Genomic DNA, 24,165 nt, shown 5'->3' on the forward strand with positions numbered 1-24,165 from the left:
CATTTCCCCGGTTTGTCATCACCTTGGACAATAGCGGGCACGCGCTGTACCGGGTCTTGTCCATAGCTCTATGGTTGTACTGCAATACAGAATATTAGCGCCTCAAGCCTGTTCTAGCTTCTCTCACAATAGAGAGTATTTGCAGGAGGCGAAGTCAACTTTAGCTATCTGATCTGACACGAGATCTTAGGCGAAGTGAAAACAACAGTGGTGCGCGTCGGGGCCATTCGCGGAAAAAGCTGGGGATGCAGTGGAAACTTTGACACAGTATATTACCCTATATGTATGTAGGTATACACCGAATGCGAACGGGTAGGTGGCCATGGTGCAGAATATCATATTTTTGGAGTTTGTGGTGCATTCGCATTATCCGAAGTGGGCTGTCTGCTAAGCGGAAAAAGTGTCCACTTCGCCTCCTGCAAATACTCTCTAATGCCGGAAATTTGTGGCTTAGAACAGCGAGTTCAATATTGATTTCGCAATGCGACTTCATTACGAGAGCTTTTATTACGTAAGTTATAACTGAATAAATAACAGGAAAGTAACAGGTTCGTCCCGTACCAGTAACCTCATGTGAATCTCAGCAACCGCGTCCTTCCAGTCGCAATAACCCTTAGACGTCCCAGCCTCTACCTTTGCGTGCCGTTATGTTGGGATCCGACGGTGATTTGACAGCCTCACCTGTGCGCGATATTACTATTAGGCACGTGCGGGACACGGTCAGATGACCATCGCAATTTATAGCCATCGGCTTAGACTCGTACGGCGCTCGTACACCCACTCGCCATGTCTGCGTACTGGCGTACATTCACAGTGCTAGTGGCATCTTTCGCGCTTGACATACGAGCTGTATCATCAAGGCAAGCTCCAGCAGCTTTCAGCAATCCGGAAAGCAGCGCGGTCGATTACGTGGATCCGTGAGTATTCACCTTGTAATACTTTCTGAGGTTGCATTGCCTTTGCATGCACCACTGGCTCAAGTGAGTTAGGCAGGGAATTGCGACGGTACTGAGCTCCATCGATGGTCTCAGCATATGGCATTTGCCGTCTCCCATGGCTGTTGACCGCAACGGAGACCAGCAACTCGGGTTCCATTCACGTCTCACTGCTGTCAGTTCGCTGACAGCAGTGCATGCGGTTCAATACATGGGGGCTGTGATAGCAGTCCGTTAGCCCTTGTTTATCCCGCTAGTTCTGACATCTGGTCGTCCGCTCTCGCGGGAAGTGTGGGTGCCTGTAAATCTCCTCCTTGTCTACGGTTCAGGTACTGTGATTGCCACGGCGGCTGCATCACGGCAGCGGTCGGCACTTTGCCCTTGCAGCGCGTTCCCTGTCCGTGCTTAACTCTTTGAACGCCGGTATCGCGCTCTTCTTACCATTCTACTCCGCGAGGGACGTTTCATTACCGCGCGCCGCGTTGCTGGAAGGTTCGGATCCTTGGATTTCTCCGCCGGGGTTTATGGCGAACCCGGGGTCAAACATAGGAATGTGATATGGTTACTTTGCCAGCATCTATGCATTGCATTCTGATGCTTCCAGATGCCCCTATTGCGAGCATACGGCCCTAGGTCTATCCGACCGTGAGAGGCCGTGTGGACAAGATGGACATTTACCCTCAGCTCTCCCTCTGTGCTTTCCCTGAAAGTAAGCGTTTCAATTCAAAACTCACACCGTCATACAGACTCATCGGCAATGGCGGCGACTCACCCAATGGCTCCGGCGGCATGATCCCATCCACCGCTCCCCCCTTTGGGATGACGCGGTGGGTTGCGCAGACACGCCAGAACTACGTCTCGGTTACCCCGTACAACTATACAGACTCGAACATCCATGGCTTCCAAGGAACGCACCAGCCGGCGATTTGGATGGGAGAGAGCGGCCAGGTCGTCATCGTTCCTGGCGTGGGAGATGTAAAGCCTGCTTTCGAGGACAGAGGAATGCCCTTCAGTCACGACAAGGAAGTGATAACACCGAGCTATTATAGCGTTTATCTGGATGCTCCTGGAGGCGGATCTATACTAGCTGAACAAAGCGCCAGTAGGTCCACCCCCTGTCGCGCGAGTACACATAATATACTCAACGCCTTGCAGCCTCCCGCGTGGGACATCTCAGGTTCACCTTTGAGAACACCGATACTCCGTATGTTCTCATCGAGGCCACTCGCGCGTCCGTCATGGGCTCCGCCGATCCATCCAATGTAACATATCCATCCGGCTCAGTGAGCATCGATCCCTCTGCTCGCGAGATCTGTGGCAGGAACCCAGAGCGTCAGGATTTCATCATTGGACCTAACCCTGCCCCTTCTTTTGCGGGATATTTCTGCGCTCGATTCAGCGTGCCGTTCGAGTCTTACGGTACAGCCAATAACAGCGACGGTCAGCTGTTCCAAGGGGAAAATGAGAGGAACGGCACGCAGCTGAGCGGCTATGCCATTCTTCAGCGAGGAACGAGCATGGTAGACGTCAGGGTTGGGGTGTCGTTTATATCCATCGACCAGGCAAGAAAGAATTTGGAAACTGAGATCCCAGATGGTACGAGTCTTGAACAGACGGCGAAGGCGGTTAGAGAGGCGTGGGCAGAGAAGCTCGATAGAATAACGGTGGAAGGCGGCAGTATCGAGAACAAGCTCGTCTTTTACACAGCGGTCTATCATACCTTGCAGGTGGGATATCCCCAGTGCTCCCTCCTCTCGTGTCATGACTGATGCATAGGCTTACGGTACAGTATCCGTACGAGCAACATGAAGACGGCAAGTATTACTCGGGATATGATGATGCAGTCCATGAAGGCGAATCATACACTGGCTACTCGATATGGGTAGGTGAATGTATCCCCGCCCGTGAGATCATTGTTCTGATAACATATCTACGTCTTCTCAGGACACATTCCGAGCCCAGTGGGCCTGGACAATACTGTTTGCTCCCGAGCGGGTGAACGGCATGGTACAGAGTATGCTGCAAGACTACAGGGAGGTAAATGCTGCCCTAAATCCACTTCGAATCGTCTAGTGAAGCCTTCGTGTTGATCTAGGGTGGATGGCTTCCTATGTGGAAGAATATCGTCGGTAAGACACCCACTCTAGCCTAAGCCAACCATGTATCCATAGATTTTTTCCCGTCTTGTAGAAACAAATATCATGGTACGTCATTGGAAAGGAAGGTCGCCTTCTATCACGTTATTGACTCACGCTGCATGAAGGTTGGCACCCACGCGGATTCTTTGGTCGCCGAAGCGGTCCTCAAAGGATTCACCGGCTTCGACCTTGAGACGGCATGGGAGGCAGTATATAAGGATGCCACAGTCCCTCCTGTCAACGACTGGAATACCTCGTACGTTGCTGGGCTTATCATTGTCGTTTCGTGCTGACCTCCTTTTTTAGATATTTCGATCGGGAGGAAGTACGTGCGCTGCCTGGCACTCGAATCTGCAATGTCTCATCAATTCGCTACGTCTACAGAACGTCGGCTATGAAGTTCGAGCCGGATTGTCCTCCGTCTACGATGTTCAGGGTTGGGTTGCCTCTGATGTCCACTCTGAGGCAGGGTCCCGGACCTTGGACTATGCGTGTAAGCCTATTCCATACTAAGATCATTTCGCCTCTAATCGTGCATCCAGACGACGACTACGCTGTTTCCGTCCTGGCATCTTTGTTGAATAAGACATCTGAGGCATCCTTCTTTCTGAATCGGTCGCTGACTACCCCGTTCTCCATCTTCAATTCAACCACTGGTTTTATGGAGGCACGCAATGCCAACGGTTCCGGCGCCGGTCAGGATGCAGGTTGGACCGAAGGCAATATGTGGGCGTATACGTTCGACGTCGTGCAGGATGTGGAAGGTCTCGTTAAAAGACGGGGAGGAAACATAAGCTTTATTGACTTCCTGGATGAACACTTTGATGGTGGTGAGCAGAACAGTCTCCAAGGCTGATCAGTAATCTGATGAACGCTAAGGCCATAATGATCATACGAACGAGGTACGTCAGAAGTCACCGTTAGAGTCTGCAAGGATGATCAGTGTCGCAGCCTTCCCACCATATTCCATATCTATACGCCTTGGCTGGGGCGGCTTCCAAGTCACAAGAGCGCATTCGTTCTATCGCTCAAGAGTATTACAATTCGTCCGTAAATGGCCTTGCAGGTGTGAGTACAGAACACTTATCCACAAGGAATATGAAGTAAGCGATCAGACTATGTCTTGTAGAATGAAGACTGTGGGCAAATGAGCGCGTGGTACATATTCAGTGCCCTGGGATTCTATCCAGTTGATCCCGTATCGGGCTTCTACGTCGTGGGAGCGTAAGTCGAATCAGTAGATCATTCGTAGTCTTCCGCTCACATCGTCCTTATGCGTGGATAGCCCTTTCTCTGACAAAGTCGTGATAGAACTGCCTGGGATTCGGAAGTCACTAATTGTTGCCTCCCCTGGAGCACCCACCTGCCCATACGTCCGATCTCTGACGGTAGACGGGGCATCTATCACAACGCCAATTATCCATCATTCCCAAATATCCCAAGGAAGTATGGTCGAGTTTGGCATGAGCCAGCAACCCGAGAGTTGGGCTTCTACGACATTGGTGAGTGGCTAAGGTTGTGCCCCGAGACCATAGTTTCAGAGGGTCTGATTAGATCTCTATCGAATCTGGAACAAACATGGCTGTTCACGAAGAACTCTAGCCAGTTAGTGCTTCGGTAAGGCTATGCTCTGCTTCCGTGATGGGGTTCTCAAATAGTAGCTTCGCACTCCGCGGACTTTCCAGCTCGGGATCTCATTGGAGGACTGCGTATGCGTATCGACAGGGGCCTCTGCTTGGTTCACATCTACGCTCGCCGGTCATGTTCGTCTTTATGCTCTATTGCATCTCATATACTGCGCTAGACGTTCTCGCGTACGATGTTTGGCTTCTGGCTTGTGCTCGACTTCAGCTTCAGAACCCATCGGTGAGTGTGGCGGCGCAAGTGCGGTAGCCTTAGAGTCATTCTCCTCACCACGGTGACCGGGATCGTGTCCGTTCTGCGTGATCATGTGGTGGATACCTGCTTAAGTGACTTATGTACCCTCCCAATACCCCGATCAGAGAGTAGTCATGAGATTTGTATGCTCATGCCTCCTTCTCGTAGGCTATTGGGAGTGTATGTGTACTCCTTGAATATAGCCACGCTCGGAGCAGAATCAGCAGAATCAGTATCAACATCTCAAGAGCTTCCGACGAAGATGAACTCTGTCACGGTTGCTGATTATCAGTCCAGTGTGGTAACGCTGTCACTCATTGTAGATGGAAGCCTCAGCACGGTAGACATCCGGCCAAACAAAGTCGGCTACCCAGGCCCCATGGTTCTCATGGTCGCGGACGTCTCACGTTCACCTCTAGTCGTGCCCAGTACTCAACCATCGCAGCTGGATGGATAATCGCAGGATTTTGGTTGACGATGGGGATGTCGCTCTGACCTGGGCTGGCGAGTGGATGATGCTGGATAACCAGACGTCATCGTCAACTCTCTTCGGCACAATGCATATGGCGCAGGCGTCCAATGCACACATGAGTTTCACTTTCAATGGTACGTACTGGAATCCGTATTTTGCATGAAATTGCTCGTCATGTTTTTTGGAACGGAAGGTACCTGGGTAGCTGTTTACGGCGTTGTCTTTGATACGGACCAGCAACCTACTTCCACCTATAGCGTCGACCAGGTCCAGTCAACGTTCACCCCGCCGAACCCCTCCGGACCCACCCAATATAACCAAGTCTTTTTCCAAACATCCCTAGCAGACGGTGTACAGCATAAGCTCATAGTCACTGCTTCAAATGGGTCCCAGGAGAGCCCGTTCATGATTGACTACATCTTATACACGCCTTCGACGTCAGCCAAGATGTCTCCTGCACTCACGTCCCCTACAGTCACTCCCACACCTCAGTCGATGACGCCTATGTTGGGCGCCATCCTTGGGGGTCTCATTGGAGGAATAGCAGTCATCCTTATCGGCACGCTCTTCGGGATCTGGATTTACAGAAGACGCAGGAGGCATTGGCACAACACAACTGGTGGACCAGGTTAGTCCTGCCCAATCGTGCCACTAGACTGGGACTAATCAACCGACATCAGATATGGGCGCCATGAAGCGGCTGCGTCTAGGGCAAATTATACCGTATACTGTAGTTCCCGACGAGCTAGAGGCACCCTTGAGTCCACGGCGTCGAAACAGTGGGGCAGCTGGGCGGAGACTGCTTTCGTCATTTTCACGCCAGAAACGAAGATCACAGGGTTCCAGTCAAGCTCGAGTTGCCGAACCAACATCACCCATCCGCACCACGAGGCGTCCTACTAGTAGACTCACCACCGAAACCACGGCGTCGACGCTTGTTGCACTTGACGGAGGCGACGAAGGGGAGGACACTGGAGGGGAAAGCGATACTAGGGAACCTCCTCGGCGTAGTAGTAGTCACACGAAGCACAGACGCGCCGATCCAAGCTCTTGGCCGCCTCCCCTCCCCCCTCTACCGCCTCAAGTTATTACACTAAGCCCGAGAATTATTCCTGTTGATCAGCCCACTCCGCCCCCCACGTATCAACCATGACGGCCAGTATACTCCAGGCATCCAAGTTCGAACCGGAGGAGCTACCCTTCTATTATTGCCCGTATCTAAATCTGTAGTGACACTTCTGGACAGTGTTTCCTCACCACTTTCTTTCATACACAACCTCGAGTACGTCATTCGTTCTAACTTATGATTAAATCATCCATCTGTGCGACCTGGAGTACTAGATAGTGTATTGGATTACATTACATTATAAATTTCGTTCGAGGCGTGGTATGAGCTATGTCCGCGCGGGGATTCAGTTGAGGAAGCAGCAGAGTGTAAGCTCCGCATTCAACGGTTACGCCAGCGCCTGTGAAGCGCCGGCGACTTGTTTAAAAGGCTGCGTGCCTGATCCTCCACGTCTAGTAAGGCAACAATGAAATATAATTGCACCGTGATGTTCCAGTCGTTTGTCAGAGTGGAGATGACCAGGTTTCAACCAACGATGGTGATGGGAAGTACCAGCCTGAGATTAGGTCGTATCGTGCGGTTGACCGACGGAGTAAGCAGAGGTATCCGAGTGCCAGTGGCGAGAAAGCCAAGCTCAAAGTTGCGCGGTGAGCGTGTTCATTCAAAGGCGGAAGCACCAAGGCTTCTGCAAAACAGCTTCACAGCCATCGACTGCTTAAGCCGGCGACGTAAGAATTGAGTCTAATCACCGTACCTTCAGCGTGTTCATACCGCGGATTGAGACCCAGGGTGAATTACTCTCAAGTCATTGTGTGCTCGAAGTCTCACCACCTTTGAGTTCGTCTGGGGATGGGCATAGATATAAACGCCTGTTGCATTGAACGACAAGAATGAATCAATTCGACTATAACACAGCGTTGCGCAAGGAGATGACGAGATGAGCCGAGATCTGGTAGACCGAGTGTACAGCAATACGACAAAGCAGGGAGCTACAAAACTAGAGCGTGTGCTGGGCGATAATGACAAGATAAATATAAGGGTTTCGGCGATGAGAACAGCGAGTCATATGACACGACGTACCACTTACGTACAACATTGACAACATATGAATACAAATGAGCGGAGACTCGGACCCAGCAGCTACACGCGTCCAGGGCAATTCGGCTGCCCCGCCGAGCGCATAACGCCCAAGAAGCAAGAAAGTATGACAGCCTGAATAGAGGCAAGAGCATGAAAGAGTTCATATCATTGCAGCCACGAGGAGAAGCTGTGACGCTATACGGCCCATGGAGATTGACGAGCACGTTCGCACGGCGAGACCCAGTTATTCAATGGAATTCCCAGACCTCGATGCGGGCGACATATGCCCGAAGGACGACCCAGATGAACTGCACGGAGACGGAGACCTCGACATGCTTGCCAATGCAGTGCGAGCAAAGCTCACTCGTGACTGAGCTTGCGGCTGTGATTGTGCTCGGGTGTATGACGTCGAGTACGCATGGCAAGGGTTCTCATCATGGTCCTGAGCGTCATAAGTGCCACTCTCCTTGAAGGCTACGCGGTGGAAAGGGGGAGATGATATGAAAGAACATGGCGACGTGGGGATGTGGGTGCCTTCTTCGTCTTCCATTTCGCCTTCGGAGCGCATGTGGTCGTCTTCGGACTCGGGCTCGGTACCTGTATCCGCGGTCAACGAGGCTTCGATCTCGTCCTCGTCGTGGTGGGATGGGCGGATATGAGGTAAAGGCTCGATGCCATAACCAGGGAACTGTACCGGCGTCCCAGGCTGCGAAGCAGCTCGTACCGCCTTCGCACGTTGGGAAGTGATGTGGTTCCGGAAATGGCGGCGCATATTGGAATTCACATTAAATAGCCTGCCACAACCCTCCCAGTGGCACTTGAACGCTACGTTGAATAAATCAATACGTTAGGAAATGGGTGTCAGGACTCATTGGTTCTACACGTACGTTTGACGCCAGTGTGTGTCGTCTCGTGTATCTTGAGACTGCTGGGCCTGTTAAACCGCTTGAGGCAAATACGGCAGGTATGTTTCCTCGGGCCATGTCTCGAGGCAGGTTCGGGGTCGGGCTCAGGGGAGAAAGCTAAAGGATGGAACGACGAGGACGAAGATAAGTCAAAGGTGTACGTGTACGTCCCTGACGGTGTGCCCCTGGACGGGCCAGGCGACTGACGAGAGTACGCTGAGGGGTAATCGCCATGAGAGGGCTCCGTGGCGGGATCTACGTCAGCTGGTCCAGCGTCGCGAGATTCATTCCTCTCATCGACGGCGACGAGCATGCGATACCTCTTCTCCGGCCTCGGCGTCGTCGGGGCTGGTGGTTGTACTGCCACACGAAAAGAAGGAGCAGCCTTAGCGATGGCCATAGACGCACAGGGAGTGACGGCGACTGGATTCTGATGAGACACGAGATCCTGCAGGTTCGTGCTAGATGCGACATGCTCGAGGGACGAAGTGGCAGGGTCCGTACGCAACACGGTAAAACTGTACGCAGCCTCCTTCCGCGAGTGAGTCACCCTGGGCCTCGATGGCTGCGGCAGGATATGCCGCGGACGAGTGCTGACTGGAAAAGAGCCACAAGGCTTTGGAGAGACTTGCAATTCAGAATAATGCAGTCTTGACTGCGTGCCGGCGTCTCTCGCGGATATTTGCTGACCCCGTTTATGCGATCCCGAGGCCACCGGAGTTTCGCAGGAAGATGCACCTTCCGTGAAGCTGGGGTGCGTATTATTCCATCCGATGCGCTGGTCTCCAGGGAACTGGAAAGCACGACTCCGCGGAGTGGAGTTCTGTGTTTCTGGTGATGAATCTGAGCGATTTCTAGGGCTCGGTGATGGCAGGCATTGCTCTTAGCACGAGTTCGCATGCATCCATCAGCGAAGGTAGGAAAAAATGCAGAAGCCACTAACCTGGAAATAATTCTCGTATACTAGGTAGCGACGTCCGAGAACTGCTATTATTGCCACTAATAGAAGGCAACATCATAACAGTAAGCAAGCGTCAGAGGGGTACAACCAGAGTTTCCCCGCAATCGCTCAGCGTGCTCCTCTTATATATGTAAATAGATCAGCAGAACGACTGCTCGATGCAGGAAGAAGGCGTCTTTACACAGGGGAAGGAGAGGCTCTGCGAGACGGGATATACGAAGAACGCCGACTTGCTAAGACTGAAAAGCACAGGCGCCTGCAATGGAAAGATCAGAGGTGGGATCACCGGAACAGTGATATAAGATGACTAGGCGATGGAGGATGACGGCGAGAGGGGGGAAAGAGATGCACATCTACAAGGGAGCGACGCTTATAAACACTGCCACTAAGTACGCACCGCGTACGCAGAGGGCCATATGATCCACGGGCGCAGATTAAAGAACGCAGACATTGCCTAGCTTGACCATCCAATGGCTGTATTTAAGAAGGCAGACAGCCTCGCGTTGCTGTCTCGGACCGAGCCCGAGCGTCACGAACATGGCAAAACGATCCATAACGGGAGCGCGAATCCAACGAGGATCCGGTTCCCTTTGGACCTACACCACAGCACTCCCTTATAAGGCCCTAAGATTAACCCACACACCTGATTAAGGTACCGACACGGCATAGTTGACGTTATGCAGCGCTAGTCTGCTGGAAGTTCCAACAATAGCATCCAGATATAACCCGCTGGCAGCTTGGCCGACTACACGGAACCAGAGTGGTGCCGTTTGTCTAGGTGCGTCGTAGTGTCAGGCAACCGCTGTTCGACATGGCAGCAGAATAATAAGGCGCGGTTTCAAATGCAGGACTGTATCAGGGAGAGATAGGTATATCATCCGACGTGGTGTTGTAGAAGCTATCGCGGCAGACGCGGCAACGCGCAGTGAGAATGCTATGAGCTCCGGGAGGAACTAGTAGAGCGGCAATTGAAGACGCATGTGGACGTACAGCGGCACAGTACTGGGTGATTGAGCGACTGAGAATCGTAACCAGAATCTCGACTGGTTTGACCAGCATTGCAAATGCGTTACCTTCCACGATAGTTTTCTGGGGACTGCGATCCAGGAAACCGCGCAAACACGAGGGCATAGCCTCGAAAGGTTAGCGCCTTGCAATTGCGCGCATCTTTCTTTTCGGAGGGAGTTCGCAAGCCGGAGAGAGATGGAACCATGATTGGATATGGCGGAAGCAGAAAGGATACGCTGCCGGCGGGCTCCGATGCCCATCAGTTGGGTCGGAGACCCGGCTTTTCGTACTCAGCGAACCGGCCGACAGTGGCTGCTAATGTGGACCGAGGTGTTGCTTTCTCTACTTATAAGTATACGTACCGCTTGCAGTTTCCACTCGGATCCTATCTACACTTCATCGGGCTCGAACCGGACAGCTTACATAGGGCAATGGTCCAATGCTAGTGAGTGGGTGTATACTCTCTCTCATCAAGGCTCCATGTTGTCAGCAGTGTTGGGGTCGAAGTAAGATTAATGCCGAACTATTTGTCAGTTTTCAAAGTGTTCACAACATCAGATTGCCGGCGGAGCCATAGAGAAATGAGCGCATTGCACGGGACGACTGAGACCCTGTGGCCAATTGTCTCCTCTATCATACCTTCTAACGATGCTGCGCTGGAACCGGTCGCTGAAGAATATCATCTTCTCAAGAGCCCTATGGTACCACGGGTTGTAGTCTGGGCCAGCGGCCCAGCGCTCTGCAGTCACTAGGTTCTCGCGATGTTGCGCGATTCATCTGGTTCAATCCAAATTGATAGTACACCGCTCTGAGATCTTCGGGTACGGCTGTGACCCTCGATTGCTAGACATATGTCCCAGACTAGCGGGCCTTGCAAGGCATACTTCGTGATGTGGGTAAATCACCGCCCATTCGAGTCTCTCTGGCATAGTGACATGTCCTTCTACCCGTAGTAGCCTCAGGCCATATATTATTAGGCTGGATCCATTATGATCGGCACAGCAGTGGCAGCCACAAGCCTGATCTTATCTCCCGCCTCAACCGAATCACCCAAAATGCGGAATAAAGGGACAGGGCTCAGCAAGGTTCAGGTTAAGTTAATCCTGACGACATCCACGGTTTCTGTGCCTCTCCCGGCGCTGATAGAGATGTTGGCTAACACCTAGCTGAAATCTAACGGACCGCAACTTTGCCGTTTCTAGGTCCATGCGCCTGTGCCGAGGCTACACCTTCACAATCGTTCCATTATTAGAGAGGGACCCGTCACACCCCGTAACAGACACCGCATACACCCACGGGTTGTCGAGATATCTCTACGTCACGCTTGCTTGTAGCTCCAGGGTGAATTCGGCTATCAGTCTCGGAAGCCCGCTGTAGGCCAGCTCCCTGTATATCCTATCTCAATCGGCGGGCACGTACGCTGGTTAATTGACAGGTCAGTTCCATCTCATAACACGGGCGCAGGGATCCTGGTACCCCACTGGTTGTACTCAGCCACGACCCGATGTCAGCGGCCGAGCGTCGGACATCGGGCATAAAAGCATCGATCGCAGCCTCTACTTGCGCGCGGCTCTAGATCTTTCCCTTCGGTCGCATCAAGCCAAAGGACGACGGATTCTGTAGGGTATATGTGTAAAGGTACAGGGTACATCCGCTTTTGTCGTTTCGATATTGTCTGGTGGCCGTGATGGATACTCTGACCAACAGATGCAATGCTGATGAATCACTTCATCCTTCTAAGTTGGAGAAGCCTTTTGACATGGTCTCGGATTTCGCCGCACGCGGGACTGTACTGCCATGGAGGGTGCGATGCTAGCTTGTTCTATCCGTGGATAGCAGAAGACGAAAGAATCAAGCCCTATACACTATGCAGATATTAACGATTGCAAGAATGGCTTGGCCTGTCGCAGCCACGAAGACGCTGGGCGGATCTCCTCGATATTACACCAACCACGGGAAAGAGGAGGAGACGGGTGAGCGCATCTATGTCTAGTCACCACATTCAATGTACCCCGAGCTTAAGGTGGGCATGTTCGCAGCGCCGCTGCAGCGCGAGTTTCCCGGCACGATGCCATGGAAATAGGACACCGGCGGTCGAAATAGTGGTAATGAACGCTCAAGCAGGGAAGGTCTGACGGAGTAGAGGACTGACATGACAAGCTTCAGGAACGTGAAATTTGGTCGGAGGCACACGAGTCGGAGTGGAAGTCACCCTTCCGCCTTACTCGTAGGCGACAATTAACATCACACCTTGTTGCGCCGATTCAGATGCCTTCATGTGGTAGAGGAAGAGACAGGAAGAGGAATGCTATCATGACGAGCAGGCGCTGGTACGCGGTGAACGGATGATCGTGATTCATCGGGTTCGTCATATCTGCCTATCAAAGTCAGTGGCACGGTACAAGACGAAGTATTTATTAAGTGTTCTGGGCGTTAGCTAGGGCAGACTGACACGTTTGTGGCTTTTGTGTGGCTGTGGCATGGCTCTAATGGGAGTGGTTCATATTGAATCCGCTGTTACAATGCTATCATAAGTCGTCGTGAGTACACCCTACGTCTATAAATCATAGCCCTTTCTCTCTAATATCCTCCATGAAGGCCCTTATCCTAGCAGATGTGCGGACTGTCTTGAAGAACGTTTGTCTCTGTTGCGGCTTCCAGTCTGGTGGGAAGCTCTCCGTCATCATCCAATGCCGCACTGTCTGCAACGGCACCTTCTCCTCCGCGCCGCCAAATATTCCCAGTACCAGTGCCATCTCTCCCCTCGCAACTTCAGCATGCAAGGCATCCATGTCTTTCGACTCCGCCTCTCGTCGCACTCGGGCTTTGGCAACATCGAACGCGGTCAAATGCTCTCCATCAGCCGAGTCGGCTTCGAGCGCTTTCATATATTGAGGCTGCGTGACATTTGGGGCGTATTCGTCTCCTGGTTTGGTATCCTCGTGTATCAGGGATGCGTTGTGTTCTACTCGGCCGTGTCTGCAGAAATCCTGAAGAGAAACCTCTGCGAATTGACCCAGCAGAATAAATCCACCATAGGTCAAGAACGCCGCAAGTGGATATGTCAAGTTGTATCCTTCCTGCAAAGCCTTGATTAGGACTCTAGGTCGGATATTCCTCCCGCTTCTAGGCCTTACGATTGGAGATAAGCTTCATATAAACCAATAATTGAAACAAATCGCGTACAGATAACCGTGGTTAGCCAGTGTATTCAATGCGGGACACGGTGATCGACTATCGTCTTGTCCTCTGGGAACGAAGGGATGGTCCTCAGGAATTGAAGCTAATTCTCTTTTTTTGCAGACGCCGAAGATCGACGAGATGTGAGTAACACTAATCCGGTAATGGTGCCATCAGAGTTACTGATGGACGAAACCGTCAAATGAAACGCTCACAATACTCTGATTAGGCACACGAAACTGTTCAGAAGGAATGCAGGTATCGAAGCTTGACTCAAGGATTTGGGAGGCATCGTATGAAAGGGTAGGAGGGCGTACAAAGGGGTACGAAGCAAAAACTCGTACGGAAGGCAGTCGTCAGTACATACGTAACGGTCGTCTTTTCTCTAAATATTCGCCCCCCTTCGTATCGGACCTAGGCAGACGCCCGCTGTTTGAGTTATCTCTTCATCATTGGCTCGTTATGCCGTCTGGTGGCGATCCCATCAACCGTTGTGCAGAAGGCTGTGTATCGGCACCACTATCTCCGAGTACTCGCACACCCCGGTCTTCGACTTCCGCCACGTTTCCACTAGCTCGCTTGCCTTTCCAAGCTTGAAGCCTGCAGTAGACCTTAAACAGCACAGCAAGTATGCATAGCAAGCGGGGAGGCACTGCTGTTCTCCATGAAACAAGATGCATCACATGAACCCGCAAGGACAGTATATGGAGCTTCTTCGTGCTGCAATCAGATACATGGTGGTGAAAACGAAGCAGGCGAACCATTCTGAGGGCAGCGTGTTGCGAATGCGGGAAGGCAGATTGCGTCCTCTTACTCGAGAGCGTGCGCTTGTGGCTTGCGAAGACGATGCTGATAGCAACCACTGGCACATTCATTCCTTCCGCAGCGAACGCAGTTGTCCAATTCCAGTCGTTCAACCAGAGATAAGAAATATTCCCGGCGTGTGGAGATGTGATCCCGCAAGATACGTGTGCTGCCCAATTGCTTCATCAATGTTTCAGTACGCTGTGTTGCGATGTGCTGCTTTCGACTTTCGCGGAACCTATTGAAGCAGAGTTCCGTCAGCGGTCCCGCAGTGACTCACACATCGGAATTTATGTTTTGCAATCTGGCATAGTCCTCCCACACGCCTGCATGAGAATGGTGAGCATGAGTCCTGTTTCGAGAGATGGAACACACATAATTGAGGGGAGTCTTATCCCACATACATATGTTCCAACGGAGTCCGATGGTTTCGGTCTGATCGGTAACACCTTGATTTCAAGGCGCACATTCGCAAGTCCCCGGGATAGCCGAGCGCGTCAGCCACACCACCCTACCACACAATAACGGCTCCTAGCGAATCTTGCATGCCGATGCAGATCCTGTAATATAGGTAATAGGGCCCAGAAATTCGTCCTCTCGACAGGCGCCTTCAGAGTTACAACAAATGATGAGGGCACCATGATTGCGTTTGAAAGCATGCCAGGACGCTCCATCATACTTCAGCTTGAAACCAAGTTGTAATCAAGTGACGTATCGGTAGACATGGCGGACAAAACACAAGGCAGGGTATTTGCCGCAAGTTAAGGCGGGGAAGTCGGCCATTAGAATTCCATGGTGGCACTAGGCGGTCCGGGATTGCGGTGCTGGGTAGTGCTAGTTGGTCGGGACAACACCACGACCGTCCACGAACTGGACGCCTCAGTCAGCATTACGGTCCGACAGGCTGACGGTCTCACCTAGCATTGCCATCACTGTTGGCTATGCCGGTATTCGGTCTATAAAACTGTGGCAGCCTCGTCGTGCGATGGTATTCATCGTGTGCCCCGCAGCATCTTCCCGCAAATGCCTGTTATTTTTCAGCCAAGCTTCAGCCATTTGATCGCTTTCTTCGCCGTACTTCTGGGAATGTTCAGGTAGCTCTGCGATCGCCAGATGAATGAGCTCTTGATCTAACCAAAGTAAACCCAGGTCGTTCTTGTCAAGAAGGCCACGGGATTCCCTACAAATGAGCTTACCAGATGATCATCCATATATTCCTAGAGGCGCAACCGATAGTCGTGCACCGTGTCCCGCCCTCAATACACTCGCTAACCACGGGTATCTGTAAGTTGCAGCTGGTCATCATGTGAAGTGGATTCTGACTAGGTCCAGGCCACGCAACGGCAGAAAAATATCCCAGTGGGACCTCATACGAGCGTTGCAACAAGGATACAACTGCTCCCTCCCACTGGCTATCTTCTTGACGTGGGGAGGGTACTTACTGCTCGCCCAATTCGGCCATATCAGCCTGGATGACTTACGCAGACATGAATACATCGAGCACAAAGCGTCATTGGTGCACGGGGACGCAGTGGACGATGAAGAATATGCTCCAAATGCCGTTGTGCCTGAGCTTATCGAGGAGTTCATGAGGGATGCAGATGACAGCAAGTTCGATGCCAGGGCCATAGCTCGGGCTAGGGTTCGGAGAGAGGCGACGTATACCACGCCGATGGATGCATTGCATGCTGAGCTAGCTCGGGGAGAAGTGGCGCTTGTCTTGGGTATCTTCGGCGGGCGAGACGAACGTGTGGATGCGGATACGCTGCGTAATTGGCTAGAGCATGAGCGCTTTCCGCCAGGTTGGGCGCCTGTTCATCAGCAAACTTTGTGGCAAACCATTAAAACCGCTGCAAGGATCAGGGCACATATGAATGAATTGAAGGCGAAGAGTGGATGAGTTGTCGGTTATAATAGTACCAGATTTCAGGACATTCCATACCTTACGTCACACTAATCATAGATAACTCACGATTATTATGCCGCCAAAGACCCAGGGCAGCGAGAGTTCCGACATATCCGCAACTTCAAATCAACCTTGGACTGCCAACAAGTCGTTGGTGTTAATCCCAGGCCGCCTCGTTCACGGAGGGGGTGTCAGTTCGTCCTCGTCAAATGCAAAGCCAGTGGTTGAATATTATGTCAGCGACTGCATCAGTAAACCCTGAGAGCCTAACTTCAGGCTCCTTTTCCAGCTACCGACAAAACGATATAGACTCCCTGGATTTTTCACGATGGAGCATCTGCGACAGATGTCCTTGTCAACACAGATATGGTAGCGAAAGCAGGCCTCCCAGTCCTCACCCGTCGTCCATGCTCTAAGCATAGCGTCTTTCTACCGGACTTGGTGGTTTCTCTGTCATCCGAGCTCCATTGCGAAATTTCTGCGAATCTCTAGCTCGTTAGATGGGGGTAAGCGTGGGAGCCGCGTCGATTTCGATTTACGGTTTCTAATTGGCTCCTGCACCCTTGCATACACGATGTTTGTAATGTAACTATAAAAATCTACTTATAATGACTACAACTTCCGGGATAATGCCCATCACACATGTTTGTAGTCAACTTAGCCGAGCTAGCTTGCCAGACTTTCCAGGCTGCATAGGCAATTTTGATTAGAGCATTGGGGTTTTCCTGATGGACGGTCATAGACAGATCATTACCAGACAGACCGCTTTGACTACTTCAAGCTTTCGGAGACGAAGTAATTACAGGTCCGAACAGTAAGGATATATCGGCATTTACCGGCAGTGAACCGAAATTCCAGTCGGCGGTGATTATATCCATCAATCCGTCATTCGAATTGTCTCTCTTCAGAGTCAAGCTGAAAGTGTACGTGTGTTCATCAAGTACAAGCGCATCAGACGATCCATCTCATACCATTTTCTTCTTGCGGACGAGCGCCCTGGTTCCCTCAAAGACCGTTATTGCGGTCTCGGAGTCGCTAGGGGTCCAACTTGCACTGAGTGCCTGTCTTGTTGGCAATAGTCAGGTTGATGTATCACAGCTCTTGGTAAACAAGGATGGTCTGCGAGACACTATCGAGCGGCTAATTAGATTCGTACACGTGTTGATCCATGTAGGTTACTTTTCTCAAGGAATCCAGCTGGGGGATGCGAAAGGCTGCCCTCACACTGATATGAACCTTGGGATATAGATCTCCGACTGGAGGTATGCTGACCATTGCGCCGGGCTGTACGCAACGAGCGGTGAGATTAGCATACACACAAAAGCCTTCCGAATTCTTTCCCGTGACGTATCCGGAACTTGCCCAAGGGTATCCAGCTTCCTGTGATTCTTCGACTCACCGACATTTCCTCTCCGGTCGTATGATGAATGTCCACATCTGCATGGCTGTGTTCCAGACGTAACGCCTCGCGGTATCTGAGTGAGCAATGGCATGCAGGCTTGTTCTTCGGTCATACACGGCCGTTCGAAACATATCGCCACCTTGCTGCCACCGCGACACTCAAATGAATCCCGTGTCTATTCGTGAGTAGTATTATCATTTCAAACGCCGCACCTGACGTGCTTTCCGAAGGAATAACCTTTCACTTCCGTCCATCCGTGAGTCATACGTCACAACATCTGCAGTACTTCGCAGGATTCAACCCCACGCTTCTAAAGCCTAGATGCGCGTAAACTCTCTTCGTTATAGTCAAGCCGCCATGGCGTAATCGTGAGCCTGCGCAGATCGTTCCCTTTCGGGATTTCTTATTCCCGCGTGTCTCTAAGGCCACGACGCAAATCACTGTAGAGGATGAGCGTGCCTGGATCAGAGAACGATACGTCTCATCCGTACTAACCTTGATATCTGACATCCGGTGTACTCGAGGTGCTGAAGGAGCCGGTGCGCTTAGGTATGCTTCCGCCTTCCTATGAATGCTGCGATCTAAGCTGGTAGTTTGACAGAACACTATCTCAACGTCATAATACCCCGTAGTCGTGTCGTTACGCGTTTTCCAATCCAGGGTATCCTGTCGGACTACCCTGGGGTCCAGGCATGGTTGGTTTGGATCCCGAAAGTATCAGCGACCAATGTAAACGCCGTCTTCAATACCTGCCGCATCATGTCGCATGATGTAATCCAGTCCCATCCATAAACTCGTCTTGCCTTATCGGAAGTTATCGATGCTCATGGACTTTCTGGTGCAGTTCTCGTACAGGGATAAGCATCACACTAGCGGCATCCATGTTTCACTTCCGGAGATCGCATTGAGCCAAGGGTTTGCCGACCTCCCTCGATAGCTCGATCCCTATTCCGAGAAACCCGAATGATCGAAGCAGACCGAAGTTGCTAGGCACAGAAAGCATAGTGTAAATCATCAGGGGCTACTCCGCACCGGTGCGATCAGGACATCGTTGCGCCACTATACGAGCGACTGTCCATATGTTTTTTAAACGACGGCTCAATCGTTCGATTCGGGAGTGCCTACTGCCGTGCCGCATAGCACCAGGCGTAAACTTTGATTCCGAAGTAGGATAGCCCATCAATTGGAGCAGAATATTCAGCGCATGACAGTGATCCAGAACCGCTGCGGGCCGACCAAGGCTAAGGATGCTCGAATGATTAATCCAAGGCGGCAGGTTTGTGATGCGCACCTCGCTAGAAATGGCAGGATCACCGTGTCATCGGGTCGGATGGCCAAATAGGGGATATCGCTGTCGCTCTAGCTAACATAGAATATTATCTTTTCTTCGCAGCTGGCTACAGCCTACTGGACTTTATGCGCCAAGGATCTAATTTTCTTTTTCCGTTCGATATAATACAGACTCTCAGGAGAAAGTGTTCTTGGTCGGCTGATGCCGACCAATCGCGGAGATGGAACTGACTTTCGAATGAGAACGCCTGGGACCTTCGTCTTCCGGCGCAACAGCATTGCTTGGTCTTCCGGCTCCGGTAACCCTGGGTCGCACGGCACCTCTCGGAGTAGCAGCAATCTTCAACGGTCAGCGTCGCTGCACCCACCTACCCTGGCCTGCGAGCTGACTACCTGTTTACGCGGAATTTTCGTGGAGGTACGTGGGGCTGTTCGGCTCAACACGTCTCGTGCAGCGGGCTCTTTTAGTATTGAAGATTAACGTCGCCGTCTTTAGTAAATCGTGATAATCTGCTGCTTCTGACGGCGTTCCACCTTGGATTTAGGGCTCTGCTTTTAGGGGCGCAGGATCCGGGAAGTCGAGACTGCACGAGTCGCAGACACCTGTTCGCCGTGGTCCGGTTTACCCTTTGGCAAGTAACGCTACCTCGGCGTTCCCAAAAATACATACATGTCAGGAGGTCCACATGACGATTGTCGATGTTTATCGGTGCATCGCCCTTCCGAAATATATGTGATTGAAGAGATGTGCGCCGTTTGCGGTGCATTAGCTGAAGGACCATACAGGCAAGTGCCCTGGGATTCTCCCTGGGACATCTTCTGAGATACCCATGAGGTAACGCTCGTGACGTCGATTGAATCCGAACTTCGCGCCTTATTTGTTGCACATGCTGGGCAATCCTCGGGCCTGTGAGGAAGCTCGGGTCCATAGCTACTTAAAGGCAACCGTTTGACCACGGCTTCTTCGTGCTGCGACGGACCAATTTGGGTATGTACGTGTTCCAGCCCAGTCTTGTGATGCTTGGTTCGAGTCAGTATAACCTCGAGGCAGAACCTAGCGTTGAATGATGTTGACATCCTAATATATACATAGGGCGATAACATTGCGCAAAGAGGTAAAACGATGCCGTGGATCCAGCGCTCCCGTGAACGATTCCATATTTCGTCACTGTACCGGTGCTTATAAGGCTGCTTTCCACGGGTATCTCGTAAAATCCTCTCATGTGCTTTGCATCCTGCAACATCACTCGCACAAATCGCGGTGATCGCCCTCACTTTCTTCCATCCTGAGGACTAGGTCGTCCTCCTGTGCTGCGTCATCAGTATCGGCATCTATACATACCACCGATCCCACAGCCTTTCCGCCGATTTAGAGATCCTGCGTGACGTTCCGTTCTTCTAAACTCTGTCTGCTAACTTCTTCGAGATATCATCATTACCCCCACGCTCATATATAGCCCTGTCTTTAAAGGACGTCACTGTGCTTGCCTATTCACTATCGCTGGTCTGCCGTCATTATGTCGGTCAGCGAGGCTGGTTCATGTAATTCCTCAAAAGTGCTCCTCCCTAGTATACGGGAGCTATTCCCTGGTGAGTAGACCCGTCGCACTTCCTCGTTCTACGTTTCAGCTTCTAACTTATCGTTGCTCTAACAGAACAGTATTCTGCCCCTTTACCTCGTCCAGGTGTAAGAGCTAATGTGTCCCCAACCTCCGCCACTCGACATCGGATGGCCGCACCCCTCCATACCCCCGTCGAACCCCGCACAGGATGCGGCGACAGACTTTCCAGAACAACGTATCCCTCAGCGGATTTCCACTACAAGGCATCTACTCCGCGCGACGCAGGCGACGAGGCTTCTGTGAAGCATCGCGGAGAACGTCACTATCCGAGGTCGTCAGACTTCCCCGTCGCGCTCGATCGGATACCTGATGGAGCCAGGTCACCCCCAATGGCGCGCGTCCACTCATGCGACTCGCCAGTTTCGACTCCGAGAGCGATGACGCCCTTCAGCTATCGCAGCCCGACGCCTTCTCACACTTTCACGGTCCTGCGATCGGACCCTGCTATGGCGTCCCTTGAGCACGTCGCCTCTAGCGCTAATCTGCAGGACCTCGGACCTCACCAGAGCCCGGGATCGAATGGTTTGCAGGTGACGGCTGCTGGCGTCAAGGCTTCGCCATCCTTTCGTGTTGCCATGCAGCCGCCCGTTACGTCCCCGGTGCCGACGCCGAAGAAAAGGGCGACGACCTCCGACGATATGCAGGGTGTATCAAGTATCAGACGGGGGCCCAATGTGGATGCGAGGCAGAATAGTACGGGTGGTGCTGCCGTTGTCAGAGAGCGTTCCTCCCATGTATCTGGATCCGGTCAAGCCTCCTCACCATCTTCCTCGGGTTCCTCTGTCCCCGCGCCTGCAAGTTTCACTTACACCTTTGACTTATTCACTTCCTCGTCGTGTCGTTCGGGCGGATTGTCTAACGATGTGGACGGTCGGCCAGGGTCACCCAGGGGGGGGCGCAGGCATACTTGCCAAATATGCCACAAACGTTTTAATCGCCCAAGCAGTTTGCGGATACACGAAACTACACACACCGGCGTTAAACGTAGGTGTCTTTCGCCGTTTTGTGTAATCCCGCGCCCTGTTGACGAATGGCCTGTTGTTCACGTAGCATTTCAATGTCAGTGGCCTGGATGTGGAAGACTATTTAACGTCAACTCTAATATGAGGAGACATTACCGGAATCATGTCAATGCGAGCGGCGGCGATAAGCCTTTGCAGTCCCCCATGTTACAGTCCCCTGCGATCCCGGCCTATCCGAGTGCTGGCCATACTGTGGATGCGGACCGTGATGAGGAAGGAGACCATGTCTCTAGCGACGGTTACGAGAGCTCTCAGGAATCTCGCATGGACGTTGATGAATGTTCTGACACTGGGCTTGACTCTCTGGATGAGATGGATGAAATGGAGAGAGACGTCGACTCTCATAGCATGAACCCTCATACCTCATCAACGCCGTGGTCTGCAGTTCGTAAGTCAGAAGATTACGATGATCGCTATGGGCGCCCTTTCCCGCCAACCTTCTCCCAATCGCATGTCCGGCATACTGTGACCCACAAAGAAGATGAATCCCGGACGCCCTCACCGACATCTTCCTCTACTCCGCCAGGGTCGTCGTCAGCCGGCTCACGGTCTACAGCCTCGACTAGCGTCAGTCCGCCTGCGGACCGCCTTCGCGCTCACCTCAAGCCCGCAACATTTCCATAGGCCGAGCCCCTTGTGTTCGGAGTGTGTTCGTTCTTCTCTCTCGATCCTGTATGGTTCCTTCTTTGGGTTATTGTAGTTGGAATCTAAAGCGCTGTCGTTTGATGCTTTCGGTCTGCTTGTTATTCCCACCATCTAGACATCGAATGTCTACGGACTCGTGGAACCAATGTATCCCTACTCCCTCTGTATCGATAATTGGCTGAAATTATATACCTTATCCGAACGTGTAGCTAGAGTAACTTGTACTCTTTGACCTGATTTGTAGCACTTCCTATTTATTCAATCAAGGCAGACTGCTATGCTCTCCAAAAGGAGCCTTTTACCCTCTTCCCCACGGCGTCGTCATTCGCGCGCTGCGACTACGGCCAGGGCCAAAGTTTGCATAATGTTGCCACCTCCAGAGACTCTTCACCAGATCATTGGGAAACCTTGCCGCCATCGGGCCCTTATGTGCTCAGCAATGTCCGTCGTAATCGTGACTGGAGCCAACTAAGACTGGGAGTTTGTAAAGGTACACCTAAAAGGGGTATCCCAAGATATCGTCACTGTCGCAAGGGAATGCATGGTAGGTTCGCGCCTTGGTTCAAACCTTGAGAGTAGCTTCATACTCGCACCATTACTCCTCAAGCACCCTCGGTAGTGAGGCACATCAAAGACTCGCGCGGAAATATCCATCCACAAATGTCACTTAATGTTGGATTTCTGGGAATGGGCTATATGTATCGTGGCCGCGTAGGGAGCCCCATTCCGTTCCAATGATGCGGCTAAACCATGTAGTTGATGCGGCGATGGGAAGTGTTGAGAGTGATCCTGATCATCAAGATGCGGGAGTACCACCTCGGCCGGGTCCTTATTCGTCGTATGAACATCATCAAAGACTGACCTTCACCAAGGTTAGAGAAAACGGGTCAGCATATGCGCACGGGTCGCGATTTTGACCTGCCTATAGTGACCAGCTTAAGTAGATGGGCGCGAAATGACTGGAGGAAAGGGTGAGAAATCGAATGGCCTTAGATAGGTTCCGGCGCGTGATTTGGCATTGCAAATGTCATATCTTATTTACGACGGTCAAACCGTTTAGTGATCCTCAAGTAAACGTACCATCGACACATACCTCACGGACTGGCTCAATTCATCACGAATTACTCGGTATTTCCGGCAGTAAGAGTGAATCCGACGAGTCAGCTCGATGCTCATCTGAATCAGAGGATTATGGCCATCCAAGCCAAACAGAGCAGTAAGCGAGCTGCTCCCCGTGTTTCGCTCTAGATACTTTAACCATGTTTACCTGTAAGCTGTATCTATCGGATAGATATGTTGGAAGTCATTGACATAGCTCAGGCTAAGAGACGAAACGGACAACTCCCATAGGAAATGGATGAACGCTCTCTGCCAAACTTCCGGCTTGTCGTACCCTTGCAACTTTCCTAGAGCGTCGTGAAAGCTTGGCTTTCGGACGCTTGTGGCAATGACTTGGTACGATAGAGCATAGTGCATCCCTGTCACATAATATGGGTGCACGAGAGGGGATGAAATACGCACCAACTCGATGCCACTACGAGATGCTGTATACGCGCCTTGCTGCCCGACGGGAATATTGGACGACTTCTGACCCACGTCTAAAATAATTCGATACAAGATCATTTCCTGTCGAGCGTCGGAATACATAGGGTGTCCATGTTGGAATTTCGGGGTAATCGGACGAGCTTGCGAGCTCGCGCGCGATAGGACAGGGCCGTTGTAGGCGGCCGTAGTGGATGAATATTTATGCGGAACTCATATATAGTCGCTGTATCTACTCGTTGTACAGTACGCGATTGCCCTTCGGGCAACCGACCGCCTGGGGCAAACGTGCTTGTCTTCCGTTTGCTT

The 24,165-nt window shown here is 51.8% G+C and overlaps 5 protein-coding genes across 5 annotated transcripts; 3 read left to right on the plus strand and 2 right to left on the minus strand.

The window, feature by feature from the left end:
- Positions 1–786: 786 nt before the first annotated feature.
- Positions 787–4,794, plus strand: GLOTRDRAFT_71536 (glycoside hydrolase family 92 protein; the record flags this gene model as incomplete). Its single annotated transcript, XM_007864531.1, has 17 exons — positions 787–917; positions 1,682–2,037; positions 2,091–2,662; positions 2,725–2,817; positions 2,880–2,972; positions 3,031–3,064; positions 3,126–3,139; positions 3,199–3,329; positions 3,380–3,398; positions 3,458–3,566; positions 3,616–3,903; positions 3,953–3,975; positions 4,025–4,141; positions 4,203–4,297; positions 4,359–4,575; positions 4,628–4,690; positions 4,759–4,794. The coding sequence occupies 16 exons, from the start codon at positions 787–789 to the stop codon at positions 4,673–4,675; spliced, it is 2,340 nt and encodes a 779-aa protein (XP_007862722.1). The 3' UTR covers positions 4,676–4,690; positions 4,759–4,794.
- A 3,023-nt stretch (positions 4,795–7,817) lies between these two features.
- Positions 7,818–8,874, minus strand: GLOTRDRAFT_126140 (uncharacterized protein; the record flags this gene model as incomplete). The annotated part of the gene is made up of 3 exons (XM_007864532.1): positions 7,818–7,877; positions 7,934–8,394; positions 8,457–8,874. 3 exons carry the CDS (start codon positions 8,872–8,874, stop codon positions 7,818–7,820), a joined length of 939 nt encoding a protein of 312 aa, XP_007862723.1.
- Positions 8,875–13,130: 4,256 nt separating this feature from the next.
- Positions 13,131–13,715, minus strand: HTP3 (Cloroperoxidase; the record flags this gene model as incomplete). Its single annotated transcript, XM_007863459.1, has 2 exons — positions 13,131–13,575; positions 13,630–13,715. Coding segments are annotated over 2 exons (531 nt in total), but the record flags the coding sequence as incomplete, so codon positions are not given.
- A 1,910-nt stretch (positions 13,716–15,625) lies between these two features.
- On the plus strand, positions 15,626–16,204 carry HTP2 (Cloroperoxidase; the record flags this gene model as incomplete). Its single annotated transcript, XM_007863451.1, has 2 exons — positions 15,626–15,711; positions 15,760–16,204. Coding segments are annotated over 2 exons (531 nt in total), but the record flags the coding sequence as incomplete, so codon positions are not given.
- A 3,958-nt stretch (positions 16,205–20,162) lies between these two features.
- Positions 20,163–20,913, plus strand: GLOTRDRAFT_119765 (uncharacterized protein; the record flags this gene model as incomplete). The annotated part of the gene is made up of 2 exons (XM_007864533.1): positions 20,163–20,615; positions 20,681–20,913. Coding segments are annotated over exons 1-2 (306 nt in total), but the record flags the coding sequence as incomplete, so codon positions are not given.
- Between the last annotated feature and the right edge of the window lie 3,252 nt (positions 20,914–24,165).

Source organism: Gloeophyllum trabeum (genome assembly GCF_000344685.1).
Source record: "Gloeophyllum trabeum ATCC 11539 unplaced genomic scaffold GLOTRscaffold_00002, whole genome shotgun sequence".
NCBI lineage: Eukaryota > Fungi > Basidiomycota > Agaricomycetes > Gloeophyllales > Gloeophyllaceae > Gloeophyllum > Gloeophyllum trabeum.